At 39.4% G+C, this 22,933-nt stretch overlaps 2 protein-coding genes across 2 annotated transcripts; one reads left to right on the forward strand and one right to left on the reverse strand.

Moving 5' to 3' along the window:
• The first annotated feature begins 5,977 nt into the window (after positions 1 to 5,977).
• Positions 5,978 to 7,868, forward strand: LOC105054425 (ammonium transporter 1 member 2-like). The gene has a single exon (XM_010935925.4). It carries the CDS (start codon positions 6,055 to 6,057, stop codon positions 7,597 to 7,599), a length of 1,545 nt encoding a protein of 514 aa, XP_010934227.1. The 5' UTR covers positions 5,978 to 6,054; the 3' UTR covers positions 7,600 to 7,868.
• Positions 7,869 to 11,774: 3,906 nt separating this feature from the next.
• LOC105054426 (uncharacterized) lies at positions 11,775 to 20,933 on the reverse strand. The gene is made up of 3 exons (XM_010935926.3): positions 20,200 to 20,933; positions 13,593 to 13,679; positions 11,775 to 13,399 (listed from the first exon to the last, which is right to left on the reverse strand). Exons 1-3 carry the CDS (start codon positions 20,542 to 20,544, stop codon positions 12,107 to 12,109), a joined length of 1,725 nt encoding a protein of 574 aa, XP_010934228.1. The 5' UTR covers positions 20,545 to 20,933; the 3' UTR covers positions 11,775 to 12,106.
• Positions 20,934 to 22,933: the final 2,000 nt, after the last annotated feature.

A 22,933-nucleotide genomic window follows, 5' to 3' on the forward strand; every position in this document is an offset into this window, starting at 1 on the left:
TGATAGGCAAGCTATAACTGTCAGTTGCCATCAAGTAAAAGGTCACTAAAAAGCAATGCAAGATGTATTGCGCCAATCCAATAGTCCTCCCAAAATCTGGCGTCCTTCCCGCCTCCCTGATTGAAGGATGTGCATTTGAAGAACGCACCTAAATCCTTGCATTTGTCCTTCCTGTGGTATCTTGTGAAGAAAAAAACGCATGATAAAGAGAGTAGCATACATGTAATCCTAATGGTCGTGATATGTGGGGAATATTTCAAGGTTTGTCTATGTACATACATCATATGCATGCATATATGTACAGAATTTGGAGATTGAGATATCAATACAGTTAATATTTAAATTCTGATGGATGGAGAATTTGTGGACTGAAATGGTTGTTGGAGATTTTTTTACTTAGTTTTGCATAAATCAAGGGAACATGATATAAAAATCAATGTAATGATGATGACTCAATACTTCATCTAACAATTTTTTTATATAATTTATAATGTCTTGGGACCCCACTTAAAAGGATTTATCAAAAAGAATATTTTGGATTTGATCTTGTATATGTATCGGAGATCTAGCCAGTACATAATTAATATAGGATTAAATATGCTCGTAAGGACCTACTAGATTTTTTTTTTTTTTTTTTAAAGAAGGGGCTTTTACTTCCATTTTATTGTCTGCATCTTTTAAGCTTCCTCAAGTTGCAACTGTAATAAACCACCTTTCACCTGTTGCCCATGCAAGAATTATAAATCTAAGAAATGTAGGAATTGGAATATGAGAATCCTTTTGCTTAGCAAAATTTCGGTGTGGAATTTTCTTCTTCTTAAGGCATATACGTATGTGAAACAGGGAAAGCAATTCATTTATTTTATTACAGTAAATAATTTTGAAAAATTTTGCACCTAAATCAGTACCCAAAAGATTCTTTACAGAGTGGTATTTTAGCTCTCATCTTCATCTCCTCTGATGGATCATATGGTAAAGACATCTAAAGCAGTTTCTTTTTTCTTTTTTTGATAAGGTGATACATTCAAATAATTTTTATATAAATATAATAAAGAAAATCAGAAAATAAAAAAGTCTGAAGTTATCAGAAACAATCCCCATTCTAATCCAAAGGATTTTTTCTATGTGCTCAGCTACATAGGCGGGCATCCAATTTGCTACAGTATTTGACTCTCGGAATATATATCTAATTACGAGTGCAGTACATCCCTCTAGCAAAATCGCGACATCATATAGTAGGAGATAAGTAAATCCTCCTTGGATGCAGGTCTATAACCAGAAAACCACCGTGGTGGAGTCATCCCCAAAAATGAGTTGGCCAGCCCCCAGGGTCCGTCTAACAAACACAATCCCTACCTGGCAAACACAATTTCTGTCCAAGCTGCGAAGCTCCGCACCAAATACCGTGGGCTCAAATAAGTGACTCCCTCCAGTCACCACTAGCCTGAAATCTGGCTCATAGATCACAAAGTCTGCCTCACCATGCCTGCTCTAGACACTCTCATCGAAATTTACCTTTAGGTATGATAGAGGAGGGGGATCCCAAGTAACGAATATCCGATAGGACGCTGTATAAGCAAAGTGGGAGCTCCAGATTTCTGGAAGGCATGAATGTCACATAGGTCAACTCTATTACCATGGTCAAGGCTCTCTCTAGAATAAACCTCACTGAACAATGCATGGATTCAAACACCAGACTATGCCTAGCCAACCAAATGTGGAGGGTCATATAGACCGCACGGATGTCCACCACCCCCTGGGGATGTCACCACTAGTGCTGCGCTCTAAAAACTTTAGAAAGGCCTAGGTCAGATCCTCCATCTAAACTATTTGCAAGTACATCCTTGCTAAGGATCAAACATATCTCACCCTTGGACATCGGAATAAAATATGCTCCATGGTCTCCTCCTCCAAGTCGCAATAAGGACAAACCAACTGAATATCCATGCCTTGAGCATAGAAGAGATCTGGTAAGAAGCTATCATCAAGCAGCTTCCAAAGAAATAGGCTCACCCTCGAATGCATCCCGATCCTCCAGACCCATCTAACATCTCTATGTCTAGTGGACTCCCTCCTATAGAACTGGTAAAGATCAGTCATCACAACCCTCGAAGTGTAGGAATGTCCTTAATTCCTGATGTCTAATTTGCTATAAATGAAAATCGCAAGGGATGACACCCACTCTCCTAGCTGCACCCCAGATAGACAGGATACAGCTATCCAATTCCATCTCCTGCCATCCGCAAGAAGAAGATCAATAATTCTCATAGAGTCAATTACCTCAGAGCTGATAAAGGTAGGCCACCGGCTCAAGAGCAGGTCTCCAATGTATAGATCATACAGAATACTTATAGAGTGACCATCCCCCACTAGCTATCTCATCTAGAGGATCATATCGAGAGTACAGGGTACAGATCTCTCTTTACAAGGAGATACTATGGTTAGACCGAATCTCTCCACCAAGAGACCACGGTCCATACCTAGAGGAGGTTTATTCATCCATGGAAACATACATCAGGTACCTTGTTTTTGTTAGATTTTTTTTTTTCTTCAAACAAGAGAAAAATTGGATGGATTACAACAAGCTCTTCAGGTTGTGTTCATAAGTTTTTGATTTCTATAGATTTTTTTCAAAAAATATAAAAAATTCTTCTTTTTATCTAAAGAATTTCCAGTGAATATGTGCATATTAGTTCTCTTCCCATGTGGAAGTGCAAAAGCAACCTATTTCGAGAACATTAGATAAACGATGCCCTGCATTAGGATATGACGTACAATATAGATCAGCACCACATCACGATAGGATTCCAATAGGGCAAGCGAGGTCTCTCTTTTCAAAGTACAAGCATGGGACGCTTCCGCCCCTTAGGCTGCCAACTTTGACCTTGGTGATCGCGACTTGGGGGCTGCGTCGAGCCTCCGCGATGATGACCAAAAGACATGGATTTTTTTTTCCTTTTTGGGTAAAAAAAAAGGACATGGATTTTTTAATGCAAATTGGGATTCTCTACTTTGGAATTATAGCACTGGCCCAAAACACAAATTAGGTCTTAACTAATCAAAAATAAAAGAATTAGATGAAATAATGGGTGTTTTCTTTGTAATTGGATTTTCATGGTGTGTAAAAAGGAAAAATCTTGATTCCCATAAAATTGGTTGTTGGATTAGAGATAGATAACTTATGAACATTTAGCCCATTCAAGCGCGATATAAATGCATTTGTGCTTATTTCTCCGTGATTGAATTAGTCCATCAGCTAAGTTCAACTAAAAATTATTTCTAGTAATATTAAACTAATAGCTATTTATCTTCTTTTTCCTCCTCTTCCTCTGAAAGGGATGGGGCGGACAAATTATTGTATGCACCAGATGCAAGTGAAACAGGATAAATTTCAAAGCATATACACGATGGATAGCGTGCAATTGAGAATTGGTGAAATGCAAGGGTAGCATGGCGTGTTATCCACCGTGGGATTTGACGCGATCCAATTGCACCTGATGCATGCAACACGGAGGCGGTGGGGTGGGTGAGGGTACTAAATGTGTTTATCTGTCCATCGAGTCCTCTCACTGTATTCAGCTATCAGCGCTTATAGATGATAGGATAACGTATCAGCTGAATCTGAAAGGGAATTTATTTCTCTTTAACCCGAAATGGAGTGGGAAAGCTGTATCTCTGATGCTGGCCTTTCCTTTTCTGAAAGTCTACAGCCCTATTTTTTGGCTGGCGACCCATGAAAGTCAGACCCAAAGGTTCCATTTCTACAAGTTGAAATATTTATTAGGACAGAGCCATGCTTCCTAAAACACCAGCCAAGTCCCATTGTCCACCATTTAAAGCACTGGTTTCTGAAATCAAAATGTTGATGTAAGGCATGGTTTTTCTTTTTTCTTCAAGACAACGACTGAAATGGCAAAACTAAAATCTCTATTCACGTTGAAATGATATTTGTTAACCTTCAGATTAACCAGGACCCAATACATAACCAAGGAAAAAAATAAGAAGAAGAAGAATAAGAAACAGCTAAATTTGTAAAATTCCAAGGCATTTCTTGCATAGATTACACAAAGTGCATATTATCAATTAGTCCAGTAAAATTTTTAGTCGGCATCAGTTTTACACCATCATATATGATATTCATGTGCAATCTGGAGCTTCCATCGATGCTGAGATGTTGCCATGTGTCAGCAAGGTGCTCCACGTATCTATTTGTTTAATAAAAACACATCAGCATATGATATATATACTAAAATATTTATTTAGTAAATAATATTCATTTTTATTAGTTAAACTCATGCATGTGGGTGGTAAACTAGAGCTGAGTAGGAGTGTATTAGCCAAGTGTGTGATCCCACACATCAATATTTTTTCTCATGAGATCACAGCTATTCAAGCTTCCCTCAAAGCATTTTAATGCATGTTAATATGGTGTATTTTGGGATATTAGGTTTGGTTTTCAAGAACCCTAAGCTATTGGGTTGAGTTTACTACAATAAAATGCATGTTTCCACTAGTTGATGGATGTTGGCCAAATAACTTGAGCTTTGAGGTGCACACAAGGCCTCTAATGTAGCTAACACATATCTCGAGGCTACCAACATTCAGATTGAGATGCTTCGAGTTGCATGTGTTTTGTGGAGAATTAGAGACCACTTTGAGTTGTAACACGAGTTTAGAAGTAATTGAAAATCTCATGCTGGATGAAATCTCATGCTGGATGAAAATTTCTGATAATGACTCACTTGTAGGGATTGGTGGTCTTGGTCTGATAACACATGGTTCAGATTGGACTGCTGGGCCATTTCTACTGAAAATCTAGAATATCCTTGGCATAGGTCCAGTCAATGTGCATCCTTGCTCCTTAGTAAAACATTTTTTCCCCTTTCTCTTTGCGAGAAAATTGTTAATAGCACTATTGATTGTGTGCTGCTTTAAAATGGGAGCAGTAAAATTTATTGAGTAATACAACTAGGAGTGCTGACAGTATATATTTTCGAATGGTGATAACAAGATCAAATATAAAGATACACATACATATTTTCACTTATGTACGCTTTGATATTTGATGAATTCTAAATTAAATTACATATGGATATAAGCTAACATTTGTAAATTTTGTTATGTCCATTCGTTTTCCCTGCATATTTGAGATGCTTAAAAGCTTAACTTAGATGCTGTTTCAACAATACCATAATACGAATATCAACTCCCTGCATGGATAGATGCTTGAGACCAGCTAAACCTTAAAATGCTAGTGGTTGATTAAACTTCAAGAGTTCAAAAAAGGATGCAAGTATTTCCATAGATGCTCCATTGTATTAATTTAAATCATGGGGATTATATAACTAACCGAAAAATGAGCATTATAGACCCTTCAAAAAAGAAAAACTTTTGTAAGGAAAGGACAGATAAAACTCACATGTTACTCATGGGAAAGCGAAGTGGAGCAAATCTCTCCCATCGGATTCTGCGCCGGTCCTCACAACTTAACCTAAACAGCGGATTTTAGCTAAAAGCAAATCCGCACAACTAAATATTTTGCATAATTTCTTAATACTCCAATATCTCCATTCCGGTTCCAGGATCAGATAAAAATTAGCGCGCACCGCAGAGGAGCCGGTTTCACTTGGAAAATAATCGGTGGACCCCACATTTGGAGCCTGCTTATCTTATTTTAAAACTTCGCCGCAACACACCAAAGTGAACCTCTCCAGATTCTAACCCCAGTGGGCCACTGTTCCGGTGTCTCGCAGAATATCCAAATAAATTTCTCCGAAGTCCAAAAACAAGTAATTCGTACCAACCATTGGTGGACGTTAAGACACTCGGCCAATCAAGAATGGAGATAGGTTCGATAAGCATCGGAACGCGGGGAATTATATCGCTCGCCCGATGTAGTAGGAAAAGAAGACCCCTGTTTGTTACGTTGTTGTCGCTTTCTCCACCCCTGTTGCCTATAAATCCGACCACTACCCCTTCTCTCTGCCTCCATATTCGCTCTTCCCGCTTTCGATCCCTCCGACTCCTTCCGATCCATCTTCCGATTCCAGCGAGATGTCGGCTCCATCATGCTCAGCTTCAGACCTGGCTCCGCTCCTCGGCGGCACCGGCAACTCGTCCGCCGCGGCCCAGTACATCTGCTCCCAGTTCGATACGGTGGCGCTCCAGTTAACCGACGCCGCCTCCGCCATCGATACCACCTACCTCCTCTTCTCCGCCTATCTCGTCTTCGCCATGCAGCTCGGCTTCGCCATGCTCTGCACCGGATCTGTCCGGGCCAAGAACACCATGAACATCATGCTCACCAACGTCCTTGACGCCGCCGCCGGCGCCCTCTTCTACTACCTCTTCGGATTCGCATTCGCCTTCGGGACCCCCTCCAACGGCTTCATCGGCCGCCACTTCTTCGGTCTCAAGCGCGTTCCCGAGCCAGGATTCGACTACTCCTACTTCCTCTATCAGTGGGCCTTCGCCATCGCCGCCGCCGGCATCACCTCCGGCTCCATCGCCGAACGCACCCAGTTTGTCGCCTACCTCATCTACTCCTCCTTCCTCACCGGCTTCGTCTACCCCATCGTCTCCCACTGGTTCTGGTCCGCTGACGGCTGGGCCTCCCCCTCCCGCCCCGTTGGCAAGTCCCTCCTCTTCCGCTCCGGCGTCATCGACTTCGCCGGATCCGGCGTCGTCCACCTCGTCGGTGGCGTCGCCGGCCTCTGGGGCGCCCTCATCGAGGGCCCCCGAATGGGGCGCTTCGACGATGCCGGCCGGTCCGTGGCCCTCCGTGGCCACTCCGCCTCCCTCGTCGTCCTGGGAACTTTCCTCCTGTGGTTCGGCTGGTACGGCTTCAACCCGGGCTCCTTCATCACCATCTACAAGTCCTACGGCCCGATCGGCTCCATCCACGGCCAGTGGTCCGCCGTCGGCCGCACCGCCGTCACCACCACCCTCGCGGGTTGCACGGCAGCGCTCACCACCCTCTTCGGGAAGCGCCTCCAGACGGGGCATTGGAACGTGATCGACGTCTGCAACGGCCTCCTCGGCGGCTTCGCGGCGATCACCGCCGGGTGCTCGGTCGTGGACCCCTGGGCGGCGGTGATCTGCGGCTTCGTGGCGGCCTGGGTGCTGATCGGCCTGAACAAGCTCGCGGCGAAGGTGAAGCTCGACGATCCCCTGGAGGCGGCACAGCTCCACGGTGGGTGCGGGGCGTGGGGGATCATCTTCACCGCCCTGTTCGCACGTGAGAAGTACGTGAACGAGGTGTACCCGGGGCGGCCAGGGAGGCCGTACGGGCTCTTGATGGGGGGAGGGGGGAGGCTGCTGGGGGCGCACATCGTCGAGATCCTGGTGATCGCGGGGTGGGTGAGCTGCACGATGGGCCCGCTCTTCTTCGCGCTGCACCGGATTGGGTTGCTCAGGATCTCGTCGGAGGACGAGATGGCCGGGATGGATCTCACCCGCCACGGGGGCTTCGCCTACGTCTACGACGCCGAAGACTCCGCCAGCGGGAAGGATGGCGCCAACGGCGCCACCGGATTCATGCTCATGTCCGCCAACGTTAGGGTCGAGCCCAACTCGGGCGCCACCACCGATCAGGTTTAGCTTCTTGCTTGTTATATTAGGTTGGAGTAGAGCCACACTCTCCTCTGTAAGCCCAGAAATGTAAGTATATATTGGGTTTTTTAGGTTACGATGCTTTTCATTTTTACTTTAATATTTTCTGTTTGTGGTGGGATATGGTTGTATTACCATGTGGACTGAGAAATGTGAGGAAGACATGTAGGAGTGTGACAAGTGGATGGCTGTGATCATCTGGGGGATTTTATTTCTCATGTGGTGATAAATGATGGATGTTCTCTTGTTGTTTTGCACTTGCAGTTGGTTTGTCGTGGTTTCACTGGGCTTGTGAACTTTAATGTCGCTTGGATTATTACTTTACACCACTCCCTGTATATTGTGTTTCTCTTCTAAAATTTTGATTATTAGAATGGAAGCATAGCCACTAGTTCGGTGTTTCTAAACTAAAATAAAAAGGTTCTGAATAGGCTATAGATCCAGAAATGCCTCAAAAGAATTTTGAATGGTCGAAAATATCAGTGTTAGCAGAAATGCAGAAAAAATGTTATATTCTTAAATTTCTCATGCAATAAATGCCATAAAGGGAGAAACTTTCTACCACAAAAAAAAAAAAAAAAGGGGAGAGAGGAGGCACAGGATCTAGAATCATGAGAAGAGAGCACGACAGAGCAGGCATGGTTTGCGTCCTGAAAAAGAGTGATTCTTTTTGTCCTTTGCTCTTGGAATTTCTTTTGAATGTTGGATCATAGCAGAGGGGCCTCCTACAAAGAGCTTCCATGGAATGGTTCGATTCTGGACGGGAAAGGAGAAGGTGACAGGCGTTGGATTCTTCGACCATTGTGGTTACCATGTCTCGTGCAAAGCTTGCGTCCAAGGAACCTCGAGGATACATCGGAAGGGCTCCACCAATTAAGCATGCCAGCTTTATGGAAGAAGGTGGGAATAGGACAACTAACGGTACACAGCCAAAGGCATGGTGAGAGCCAGTTATGTGAACCATAAAAATGAAATTCTCTATTTCCAATTCGAATAATTATAAGCCTATATTTATTCGAAAGAGGTTGGCAACATGATTACACAAACTGCTCGCGGTATTGCATGTCCAGCCATTGATGCAGTACATGGTATTATATTCATCACCGGGGTTGGGGAGATGGGAAAAAGAAAAAATTTGATTGGGCTATAATTTGACTGTGGCGGAGGGTCACTCAACCCTCCATTTCTCCGAAAGCAAAATATTAAAATATTTTTTTTTATAAGATTCATACACATACAAGCCGTATATAAATACAGCACAAAAGTTAGGAACCAAAATATAGCCTATTTCTATATCTGTCTACATCATCTCTCCAGCATGCTCTATGATGGAGGAGCGACCTAATTAGCTGTACCATTCGTCTCACAATAAATGTACTTAATTGCTAATGAAGTGCACTCTCACATAACTTCCAAATGTTATAGAAGAGTGAATGGTTGGGAATGACTCTCCTCTAACCTGAATCCACTCCATTACTAGTAATAGTAAAATCATCCTCAATGATTAGGTAATCAACTCGTCTTACATAAGTGATATATGCTCAGACCACTCACAGCTCAATACTCGAAACGGTAAGCTCAAAAAGATGCTTGTTGCCTGCGGCACCATCTTCAAATCCATCCCACGGATAATAAACTATGCTCCTTCTCTGCTGCTCATCACATTGCCTTCAAAATTGATCCTGATATACATTTGAGGTGAGGGTTCTCATGAAATGAACATCCTACAAGTCGTCGAATAGAGAGGAAGTCCCAAAATTCCGTAATCCTCTAGGCCAAATTAATCGATGATGTGAGAGTGCTCTCAACAACCTAATTCAGGGGTCTCTCAAAGATAAATCTCGCACATAGCCCCTTGGACTTGATCTTATATTATTCCTAGTCAACCAGATATAATAAAAAATGTAGGCTACTCTAGTACTCAAGACTTGAGTAGCCTTAGTGCCAGCGCTCCGTTGCAAAGTCTCAAGAAAAGATTATAATGATGTCTCTGTTTAGGCTACCATTAAGAAGAACTTGGACAGCCACTAAATTTGCTCAACTCTTGGGCAAAGAAAAAAAAACATGCTCCACAATCTCATCCTTCCCGCAACAAGGGCAAATGGATAGAAGGGCCGTACTCGCGGTCTCTCCATTCAAATTTGGTAGGGAGATGATTCTAGACAACCTTCCATCCAAATAAGCTTTCAAATCCATACACCATCCAATCTCTTGACTAGATCCCCCCTATATAAATCCACAAGTCATAGAGATCCCTCTAAGTGATGCTTTGACGATAGCAAAAAGCCATGATCCGTCATGCATAGAATTCACGGTGGTAATCGGCCACAATTTTTCATTCGCATTTGTTGTTCATTAATACACTTTAGCCATCCGTCTATGAATTACACCCAGCTTATATAGCTTTCTAAATCCTCAAAAAAAAATTTATTTATTTGAAAAATTAGAATTTTATATCCATTCTATTTTTGGAGTGCTGACTCCAAAAGAAATCGAATTCTGTAATACATTCACCGGTTTTTTTTGTTTTTGTCTGTCTTTTTTTTCTTTTTTTTAGGCGCATTGTCGGATACAGCGGAGCCCAACTTTTGCGTTATGGTTGCGCAAGGCGACGGGGAGGGCTTCGCCCTCTGTCGCCTCTTCAACGTCACCTCTCAAAGCTCCAAGCCATTGCCTCGACGCCTCATCGAGACGTCGACTGTTTCCATCTTTGACGCTCACAGCCAGATGAACGATCCCTCGCCCCCACCCCCTTCCCACACGCGGGGCCGACCAATCGATGACCACATCTTTCCGTTGAGTTGGCTAGTTCAGGGGCGATCGGTTGCCGCCGTCGCCGGCGGCCACGCTAGATCGACACTACTGGATCCGATCGGCCACGAGCCATGGTGCAAGATATAAAACTGTTAGTACATCAAATTTTGCTTTAGAGGCACCGCAAGGGAAATATAGTTTTTTTTACATATTATTGCAATCAAAGGGAGTGAATATATATATATATATATATATATATATATATTGATACAGCTACGGGATCCTCATGTGCCTCACCAATCTCTGAATATCAAAAGGAGCTCAGTATAGAATAAAATAGTGCTGGAAGAATTTCTTCACACACAAAAAACAAACTGAATGCTGCAGAAGCAGTGAAGTCTGAGGCACTAATAAGTACTTTCAATTTAACCAGCAACCTGATTTCTTATGTGGCTCCCCATGTCAGGATCTTATAAGCAATTTAAGTTTTGACCAAGGATATACTAATTTGCTCACCATGGAAGTTCTCCCAATATAACCTGTATAACTTGACTTTGTGACCCAATGAAACCATCTCATTACTTTAATGTAAAAACAAGTTCTGCCTTTCTACCATGTTACTTAAAATAAATCACAAGACTTACCAAACAAGGCTTGACAATTCTTGAATTTGCAAATTATCATAAAACTATCCGATACAATTAATGCTCTAGCATGACATGTCACATTTTTTTTTTTTGCTATACATGCCAAAATGTTGTTGTTACGCAATATCGTACATTTTCTAGCCCCCCTCCATAAGTTGCCTATTTAATATCTGTTTTAATATTGAAACACACTTCATGAGATTGTGGGATGGAGTCGATGGAGAGGTCCGCCTTTGCAATATGTGAAATCCACGAAATCTATAAGAGATGCCAAGCAACTCGGAAGACTTCTCAAAGAACTACAACAATCTGCATGGTAGCTATTGTTTGACATGTACAGAAAAGAGTGATGCTCATAACTTAAAAGAAGAGATATTACGTAAGATAAAAGGTTTACGACTTATGAGCGGAGACTGAGCTGCAGACAAGACGTGAAATTAGGGCATGATCCAAGCGCGGAGGCCCTGATTTGGGACGGACTTGTGAAACTAATTAGTTAGTCCTAATGGATATTTTGTAGGTTTTCCAGAAAAAGAATTAGAAGAATCAACTTTATTAATACATAGAAAGTGATAAATGTTGAAGTAAATGCATGTTTTATGTTGCATAATTGCTTTTTGTTGCGATGGTTACTCAGCAATCAATTCTTGAACAGACACCAAATATGTCCAGTAATAGCAGAGGCACCACGCGAAACGGACAGAGAGAGACAAAAACGGGTCACAAATTTGAGAAAGCAACCTCACCAAAGCAAAACAAAAATTATAACAAAGCCTTGATGGCGCTTGAAAATAGGTGACAATGCACTGTTGAACTTAATCCTGAGCATTTTATGCTGACTATTGCCCCAAATATAAACTTAACAAAGTTTCGAAAATAATCTTCACTCACAGTTCAGATGATCAGGAATATTCAATTCCACATGAGAAATTTCTGGTTACGCAACAACTGAAAAAGATGAGTATATCTGATCACAGCAAAAATATACAGGAGAGATGCTTATCCTTGCCAAATAAGACCCTAAGTAATGTATCCATGTATTGCAGATAATTTTGTAACCCAGGAGTTGAAATAGATGTTTGAAGATCATAAAACTATACCGGTGGTAAGCTACTCCATGCAGCTTCAAAGTCATAGAACAGCGTTTCTGGTTGCCCTTGCTCTTTTGCACTCTCTGCTACCATCTCCTCGTCCATAAAGGCTAAAAAGCTACCCAACCGAGGCTCCCCTGAATCCTGACTGCTCCCAGAAACCGGTGGATCGGATGGCTGTACATCTTTTAGCTGGGAATCTACTCCCTGAGCATTTTCCGGAATATTTTGAGCTGCTGGGTTCACCCATCCGCAGTCAAATTCTAATGAATTCAGGTTGGTCACTTCTCGTGCAGAATGACCACGGATATCCACATCTTGACTTCCATTTGTCTCAGAAACAAATTGACTGAAGGACTGGGGTTGTGAAGAAACCATAAGTGGCTGTTGGACATCTGGGGCAGCATCCCTGTCGTTACTGTCAGAGACTCCAAGTTCAGATGCCACGCTGGCAAGTATATCCTGCCAACTTTTCATGCTATCATCTAATAGAGTCATCGTTGGGCCCTGGAAACTCTGTGACCTTAGTGGCACACATTGAGATTTCTGTGGTGCGGTTCTGTACATCTGATTCACGCTATCATCCACTGATGTTACTGATGAGCACTGAGATATCTGAGAAGTTAATGGTGCAGAATGAGATCTCTGTGACAGTGTCACTGGTGGGTGTTGGGACCTCTGTGATGTCAGTGAAGGGCACTGAGTTCTCTGTGAAGTGACTGGTGTGAAATGATATTTCTGTGGCACATTTCTCTGGAACTGATTATTCGGTGATCGGTTCTCATTCAAGCTCACAGAACCAGATCGAGCTGTCCCAACCCTTTTAAATCTTGTCTGGGAATACACAAACTGAGTCAAAGCACCAGCAACACGATTATGTCTTGGTACACATTGTGCTCTGGGATTTAATTGGTGGGATTTAGATGCATAATGACCACGCCTCTGACCAAGATAAGATAAAGGTGCCGAATTCTGGTGGTGTCTTCGGTTTGCTGGATCTGGAGTGGCATATCCAGGGGCTGAGCAAGGCTGGAGGGGATTTGATCTGGATGACGGAATGGATAATGAAGATGGGTTGGAACGACACAGTGGTACTGAGTTTTGAAAGGATGGCATCATGGAGAGTGTTGTATCAGGAAGCTTCTGTGGCCGTGAAGTTGTGTTCTTCTGTTTGAAGGACTGCCGCAGTACTTTCCACTTTCCATCTTTATCCGTAGAATGACAATGATCGGTGCTTGCACCACCATTGCCCCAATAGACACATGGGGCTGGAGAGTCACAGACATAACAGTGGCACTGCATTTACTGAGTCATAATCAATTGATTGGACCGATAGAAGGTATATTAGAAACAAGTGCTAACCAGGTGCATAAACAATACCCAAGGAAAAGCCACAATGTTTCCCGCCTCAGAAAAAGCAATGGAAAAGCCAAAGATTTTCAAGTTTAAGGAAAAGAATATAATGTGTATAAATAGCACTATAACTTACCAATTTGCAATGCTTTGCATGTGATGTGGTGCTGAAAGGGAAGTTAGCGCATAGATGCCGTGGATGAGGGTAGTCCCTGCAAGCCAACTGCAAAAGGACGACAAAAATTGTTCACAAGTAATACCCAGATGATTGACAACAAATCATAACTGCTGCTGCATTTAAGAATCATTATCTGCAGGTATACCTATTGTTTTATATGGTCATCAACAATAAATATTCAAAAACATACAATGAGAGGAAAAAAACCTGCAAATGCAAAAAACAGATCCAAGCTTGAGCCTTCAAACAATCATCATGCTTGAGCATCAAGGAACATAATTCAAGTACAGCACAAAATCCGTTACATTGTTATGAGCAGCTGGATACAATAAGCATGGATTATATGGCAATTATCTTATTCAGACAAAATGCTTATCTATTGACAAATGGCTCTCACAATGAAAGAACATTAATAATAATATTTTAAAATTATATATATATATATATATGGGTGATGCAGGAGCAATGGAGTAACCATGTTGGATCAGCCTGTGTTGGGTGGCCTATAATTTAGTCAAGAAGTCAAAATCTAGTATTAATTACGCTATTAATAGCTAGTTTTGTTATGCTTTAGCTACGTGTTATTAATATCAATATGTCTCTTGGTATTTTTAAGCTTATTAATTACAGTTCATACATGTTATATTTCAGAGTTTGTAAAAGTATTTATTTTTTTGTCCTTTAGAAAGTTGTAAGCATTAATGAGTGGGATTGCAAGGTCACCTTGTATCTATATAAATAGATATGCAGTAGGAAAAGAAATATAGTGAAGAATTTGGAATGAAATTTGGGTTAAAATCTCTTTCAATTCAACGATCAATTTTACTTGTTCTCTCTCTTTTTTTATTTGCTTCTTCATCTCCCCTACTATTTTAGGTATCAAATGGTATCAGAGTATTCATTCAATCTCTTTATGTCCTTAAAATCATGGTCCGCAACAACAATGAGCAAGACGAATTCCTTTCAGACCATGAAGAGTTGCTTCATCAACATGAAGAATGCTTGGTTAGAATAGAATGAAGAGCAGATGAAGGTCTAGTAACCAATCAATTGAAAGAAGTAGCCAATTAGTTCAAAGAACAAGAAAAAGGGTTTGAGCAACTTCAAGCTATGCTAGCTCAACTGATGACAACTAGACCTTCTTCAAATGAAAGGCCATCATCCTCTGAAGTTATTCCTCCATCACAATATCAAGATCAAACTCAAGGGCAAGGCACCAGTTAAGGCCAAAGTTAGGAATTCACCTCAAAAGCCTCCTAATGTGGTGATATCTCATACTCCAAATTCTCCTTCCAAGACTCTCGTGTCCCATCCTCCAACTCTTGAAACCCACACAATTGCAAGATCCAAGTATGCTATGCATTCATCAATCATAATAGTGAATCATGTGGAGGCATTCAAGTCTAAGAAAAGATATTGAAGATTGATCATAAGGCCTTATGCTTTGATCCCCTAAAGGTTTTAATCGAAAAGGGATAGTTATATTCGATAAATGCTTACTTTCTCTTTACATCGCATATCCAAAGATTCTGAAGATCCCTACTTGCATGTAGTATACACACGCTAATCATTTGCAAGAATTTATCAAACAAAATATTATAAAATTACATCTATCATGACGAAAGATGTACAATGTGAGGTGTACGAAGGAAAGACTATGGGCAGCACAGCAAAAGGCATTTATAGGCCTACACCAAATTCTTAACAAAGCTTTCAACTCAAGGACAAGTTCCATGCAATGGAAGCATCTAATGCAGGAGCAATGGAGCAACCATTTTGGATCAGCCCATTTTGGTTCAGACCATTTTTTTGGCTATGATTCAATCAATGTCAAAATCTAGTATTAATTATGCTAATAATAGCTAGTAGTTATTATGCTAATAATAGTTAGTGGTTATCATGCATTAGTTATGTATTATTAATATTGAATGTGCATTCGTGCTTTAAGGCTTATTAATTATGGTTCATGCCTTTTAGAGTTTGTAAAAGTATGTATTTATTTATTTATCTATCTTTCAGAAATTTGTAACTTCTGAGTGAGATTTGTATTAATTTTTTGCTGACTTTAGTGGTGGATTCTACTTGTTATCTCTCCTTCCTAATTGCTTCTCCATTATCTAGATCTCTTTCCCCTCTTTTGCTTAACTCCTAAGTATTTCTGGTGTTAAAAACACTTGAATCATTTATACAAAAAGGGGCATTATATCGTTTATTTTTTTACTCAAACTTTATCTCTGTTTTACAATAAGATATCTAAATAACATTCACAAATTGGGGAAATAAAAGGAAGGTTGTGTGTGTGTGTGTTTAGGCTCGCCCCATGAATTTACTACCAACTTACATTTAATCTTTGTCAACTAAAATATATTTAATCCATGGAAATGCATGAGCACGTAGAGAATAGGTACAACTGAGTACAGAAACAAGCACCACATAAAATGGCAGTCAAATAGAGGATTGAGTGTGAGGTCCCAAAAAAGAATTAACACCATTTTGTCTGACTAAAATTATGTTGAATTCAATTTGTCCTTAAAATACAATGAATGTCCTCATAAGATATTTATAAGAAGCTCCCCATATTCAACATCCTATTCTCTCCAATCTAAACTCATCTACCACACAGCTAAGATATATGTACTAGTTCAGATGATTGTACACAAATGAATGTGCTATGCTGATCCTTAACTTAAATTTAAGTTAAAATGTCGATTATAAACATAAATTTCACATGCGCATGTCACTTTTAATATAAATATATAGAAGCTACTTCTTTGCAGAAGGAACAGCATCAATTTTATAGTATTTAGGCTAAGAAGAAACTCGGGGGATTTCTAAAAGATGTCTATTGGAAGAATGATAACCAAAATATGTGGAAACATAATAGATTAAGCAAGAAACCTCTCACACAACTTATGTACATTTACTTGGCCAGTGTAATCTTGGATTAGATTGGACACTTAAAGATAAAATCCGATTATTCAAAAAAAAAAAGTACTCTTAAATAATTGACATACAATCAAGACACTTAGAAAATCAGATAAATCATTTTGAGCACCTTAACCCAAGATTTCAGATCAAATCATATTTGTCTCAATATGAATATATGCTAGTGATGGATTATTTATTGGACTTGTTTCTTCCATTTGAGGTCCAACCCAAGAGTTGTGTCCTTTGGATAAAAGAGAGAGGAGAGAGGAGGGGGGGAGAGGGAGAGAGAGAGAGAGAATATAGTACAATTTTACAACCATAGATTTTGAACGTTGACTATTCAGTGTAGCAACAACTACACACTAATCCAACGTCCACAACCACAAAATACTAATCCAAGGTCTCTCTTAGATGATAAGATGAATAGCCACTTCTCCAACCTTGCCCACAGCAGCAAACAACTTTCAAGAGAGAATGATCCATCCTGATGAGCTTAGTTGGCCAGTCTGAAGCTAAACACTCGGTTATTTCTACACCACCACTGGTAAAGTCCTAGAACTAGAAATCAATATAAGACATATTTAAATCTTATAAAGCACATCCATCTAACAACTATGATAAAACTCCATACATCATTAAATATTAGATCCAACACAATTCATCAATCAACACACATTAATTTAGTCACGTGCTTAGTTTATCGTATCAATTTTGGCTAAAAGTGAAGGTTATCCCAAATAATCTTCTGCAATGAAGAGGGAGACAACATGTCAGAAATGGAGCGACCCTTGATCAAAAAATGGATTAGGTGATCAGGGAGTTAGGATGATTCATATAAAACATACTAGCAAAGGGAGGGCTAGGACACATACCAAAGTGATTATGAGTTGTTTCCAATGATTAAAGTCTTGGATTGTCCCGAATCATCCCAAACATTGCAGACAGAACAATGAGATATTGCGTCTTTAGATGGGTCCAAGCCCCAGCACATGAAAAGTGTCTATCCCAGCCCATCCTAGCCAATACGAATCATGAAGGTGAACCAAATGGCTACACCATACTGACAGTTGGGACAAACTAGCATCCCAGTAATTCACTAGTACACCATTTCTTTTTATCTTTTACCATGTTTGTTGGTGGAAAAGCATCAAGGAAGGTGCTGTTGCAAGAGCTATGAATTCTAGCACACATAGATACCTCACAAACTAGTGCTATATGCATCAAGAATTTTTAAATAAAATGTCCTGAAAAAATTTATGAAACATGGACTACATTTTTGTCCACTAAATACCATATTACCATCTCAGCAATGCTTAAAAAAATATATACTGATGAGTGAAGAGAATGCATTTTGTCTCTGTTCTGTTTAAGAAAAATCCTAAGAAGATACTTAAAATGTTGTCTTCTCTCTTCAAGATACTATTGGGAAGAAACTAGGAGAAAGAAGAAGGTTAAAAGATTCCAAAGATAGGATGGTAACTCGATGTTCCTACATAAATCATTCTAGAACTTATGAATAGAACTAGCTAATGTGCACAGAAGGAAAGGCATGGAGATATGTCACTTCAATTAAAATCCAAGCACTTGTGCAGCTCTATTCCTGTAGTTGTCTTCATACTAATTATATTCTTTTCGAAGGGACCAACAAGTGCCCAATGTTAGTCATGTGAAATGGCACATGAACACTTTAAAATATTCAATTTATTGAAAAAATCAGATGCCTAGATACTCCAAGATGCTCTTTGTACTTCAAGTCATCCAATTTTGGTCTCATCTCCATTACATGTAAACTTTTAGCAGCACTACGTAAAAGTTGTCATCTAATATAACACTAACAAATACTTTATCAATTTCATAAAATCACAAAGCAATTGGTCCAATCGACTTTTCTTGTATCATGGATCAATACTAGGCATTGCACGGACATGAATATGAGAATTGGATTTAGGTACATATCCAAGTGTCAGAGTTGGCAAGAGGGAAAAGAAAGATAAAAACATACATAGGATAAAATGATTTTTTATTAAATTATATATTACACCTTTAAATATTGTCTATTTAAATACTAAAAAAATTATTAAAAAGATATTATTTGTTATGATCTTTCAATATACATGTTTCTCATTCTAACTTCCTAACCAACTTAAGGATATAAATAAAATTTTTGCAAAGTTCTCTAAAAGGAAAAAATGCTCCTCACATCAAAGTGAAGGGTCAAGCTTGGTGTTGGAAGAATTCAACTCTTTGCCAATCTTTAAAAATGAGCTTCATAAGTATCCGAGTATTTAATACATATCCAATAATATATGTGTGTGTGTGTGTGTGTGTGTTCAATACAAATTTTTGGAGCTAGATGCAAGTGTCCATTTAACATAGGTCCATACATAGTCATGCATACATCAATATCATTCTGACTTGTAGCCTTGTCCAACTGCTTGAAGATACCTGTGTTGGATCCTTCTAGGCATTTAGACACTTGACATCCTTTTCACATCTCAGAGTTTCACTTTCACATGACCAGGAGAGAGAACTATCAATTATTTTCACAAATGGCTAAAGCTTCATGACTTCATTCTGTTCAATGAAAATTATGGTGGAACATGTTAGACACTACTTAATCATTACCTATGACATATGGTTCCTTGAAGAAAACAAAACTAGATCACATGAAAACATAACTTAATTACAGGTGTTGCACTATAGCAATTTGAACAACAATTAAATAACTCAGATAGAATACACAAAGTTATCAATTGAATTGCAAGTTTTAGATTGAAGAAGATCGGCATACTAAATGGCTGATTAAATACATAGCTGGTGTTCAAATGGTTAAGGAAGCAAACAGGCCTCTAAGCACTTAAACGGATAAATAGCGCAAAGCCATTTAAGTGACTGCATACGTGCTTAAGCGGCCATTTTTTGTAATAGTGTAAGGACAGAGTACATCTAAGAAAGCGGAGTAGACATTTTCATAATTTTCTAGGTATTACACTGGACAGTCAGTTTGCTCACTTCAGTGCAACGAAAATGAAACAATTGGCATAAAGTCTGTACCAGCAACCTAGTGCAATTAAGTTCTTGTCATGCTAGGCTTCTTTTAGCTTTCTCTGTAATTTGGGTTATCAAACAAATATTATGCATCAAAAATATATGTCTTATACTACAGAAAAATTTGAAGAAAAAGAAAAGCAACAATAACATCAGAGCGCAAGTTGCTGCATAGTCATGGAAGCAGCAACACACTCTTAGACCCCAACTAACAATATTATCTCGCTTCATAAATGATAGACATGTACTTCTTGATTAGATAAAAATGATCAGAAAGGACAAAGCTAAACCAAATCAGGAGATATATTTATCTCCATCAGGACATTATCAACTATCGCAATACCCATGGAAAAAGCCAAAAGCTTTGCAGATTGGGAGGAAAAAAAGAAAATCAACATACATGAATTTCTATACCCTTTTCCAGCACTTTGCTAACCACCAAGAGGGAAAGGCGAAAGTAAAACTCAAGCATCAAAAATCCCCTCTATTTTGAAGATAAATTACAGTAGCAATATAATGGAAAGAATCCAACTAAAATCACCCCTAAAAAACAATAAAAAAGGTTATAAAAAAGAAAGAAAAATTATACCTGCCCCTTCTCTCCAAGTATGAGCAGGTCATCCGACCCATCTCCCCCACCGCCCTTATCACCAACAACCGAGACCGGATTATCAGGATCGGAATCCAACACCAAGCAATCATCATCGAACTCATCACTCGCAGCACCCTTCGCCGGCCTCCACGACTCAGAATTCTGCATCTGCTTCGCCGGAGGGACCGAAAACTCGTCCACCACCAAGACATCATCGACTTCCTCCGCCCCTCCATCGGCACAATCGAGCAGGTCAGCGACCCAATCGAACGAGTCCCATTGGTCCAGAGAAAGATCCTCATCGTCAGAGCTAATCTCCACCACCGCTGACTCCGAACCCATCGATTTCTAAACGGCAAACACCACCAAAAGATTTAACGCCGACATCGTTTGATTTTGCTACAACAAGGCTCCGTTGGAGCACCAACAAAATGGAAATTTTAGGGCTAACAGAGCGTAGGAAGATCTATTTTCCCAAAAACCGGATTGCCTTTGATGGGGATTTCACAGAGAGTAGAACAAAATTTACGATTCTTGTGCTGTTTCGACTGGAAAGATTCTAAAATCGAGACAAAGATGGGGAAAAAAGACTGATCGGAAAAGCGGAAGAAGAGGGAGAGGAGAAAGAACGGAGTGAGGGAGGGGAAGCAGAGGTCTTCGGGAGTGGAGGGTGTGGGAACTGGAAAGGGTGGGCAAAACTGCCTTGCTAGCGTCACCGCACTCCTTTTTTTTTCTTTTTTCTTTTTATGGGCGGAATTGAAACCCTAGCCTTCCAAAATTGAGCGGAACGGGCTCGTTTCCGGTTCGAACCGCGATTGGCCACGAGACTTGTTGAATGCGGCCGGCGGATGATTCGGAAGGACGATTCGGTGGGACATTGAATGATGCCGTGCCGATCTGAAATGCGATGGTAGTTAATTTATCTCGGTCAACGTCAACAATGAACTTAACTTTTCAGTTTTACCACGGTAAAAATATAGGCCAACGTAGATAAAAATTTAAAAAACAATTTAAGAACTCATTTGAACCGTCCAAAAAAATTTTTATTAAAATATTTTTCATAAAAAATTGATATTATATTTGAAAAAATAATTTTTATATATTTAATTAATTAAAAAAATAATATATTTTACTTATGTTTGATTAACCACCCATTTGTCTATAAAAATCACATAAAATATTTATTATTCTATTAATAAAGAGAGAGATGTTATCCCATTTCATTTAAAAGTTTAAAAAAATTTCTAAAAAAATAATATTTTAATTTTCAGCCGGTGAAATTTTGATTTTCTTATGTCTCACATAATTTTTTTTCCATAAAATATAAAAATTTTATTTTATATTTTTTTTTAATTTTTTTAAAAAATATCAACTAAATAATTGAGATATTTTTCAACTTTTTCATTGAATATTATTTCCATCATCCTCTTTCCACCAAAAAAAAATCCTAATTCTCTTATTTTAGGCTTTAATATCAATGCTTAATACCAACAATAACTTTGACATATTCTATTTTTTTTGATACATACAGACAGTCTAACCACTTTAATATGAAAGCAGCCCATAAAATCAAAGTATAAAGTTCTCATAAGGTCGATGGGCATATCTTGCCTTATTTTCAAGATCAATTTCTGGAGTGCTCCATCACATATGATGCGATATAATCTACTATACCATTCGTCTTATGATAGACATATCGAATTAACATCATAGTCGAAAGATAAAAGCAATTCAAATATCACGAAGAAGTGGATGGATTTTCAAGCACAATCTATTCACATGCGAGAGACCACAATAGGTGACGTGTGAGAACTCCCTTTTGTCGTGAGCTTGCCTGAGGTACGCGTGAGAATCCATTGATCTCAAAAAAATAATTCTTTTTCCTATTATTGCTATTTTTGTCCTTGTGCAAGAATTGAAATAATTAAGATGTATTTTTTAATGACATCAAATCAAAATCCTAACAAAAGATGAAGGATCATGGCCGAAATTTTAGAATAATTGATTAGAAGAAATAGCCAAGAGAGAGCTGAACTCCTAAAGATATAGTTGTGAAAGCGTTTAGTCAGGCTAGACGACTTACAAGCTAAGCCATGGTCTGGTCTAGTCTTCGCATACGATCGGAAATGCCATCGGTTAACAATCGTTGACCTACCTTGATGTAAGAGAAAGTCAGTCAATGAACCAAGCAGACTGATCAACTTTTCTTTTGGCTTCAAAAAAATCAAGCTAACACCTGACTTCAAAAAGCTCCAACTAGCTATAAACTCAATGTCAATTAAAATCGATATCTCTATAAACATAAAATAATCCTTGGAAGTTGCGGTATTTTTTTGGTGAGAATATTTGTGGTATTTTTTTGATAGTGATAAAGACGTCTTGGATAGCTTACTTGTCGAGTAAGAAACAACAATCTTCAACAAAGTCGACAACATACTCGCTTGGACAGAAGACATTTGCAGTTTCGTACCATTGATGTGGAAGGATGGCTTCATCATAAATTATATGAGAGTAGGGACTGGGAGAAAATAGATCATCAATCTAATTTGTCCAGGTAAGCAACATATTATCTACTATAAATGTCACTTGGATCAAAATACACCTTCAATATGTCACGTAAAAACAGAGGGCATGTGTGAAAAATATTATATTTTCAAAGTATTGAAAGAATTTTAAAAATATAAAATAAAGAGAGGCATTATGGTATTAAAGTATTAAATTAAAATATACT

This window comes from Elaeis guineensis, chromosome 11 (assembly GCF_000442705.2).
Source record: "Elaeis guineensis isolate ETL-2024a chromosome 11, EG11, whole genome shotgun sequence".
In the NCBI taxonomy this organism is placed as follows: Eukaryota; Viridiplantae; Streptophyta; class Magnoliopsida; order Arecales; family Arecaceae; genus Elaeis; species Elaeis guineensis.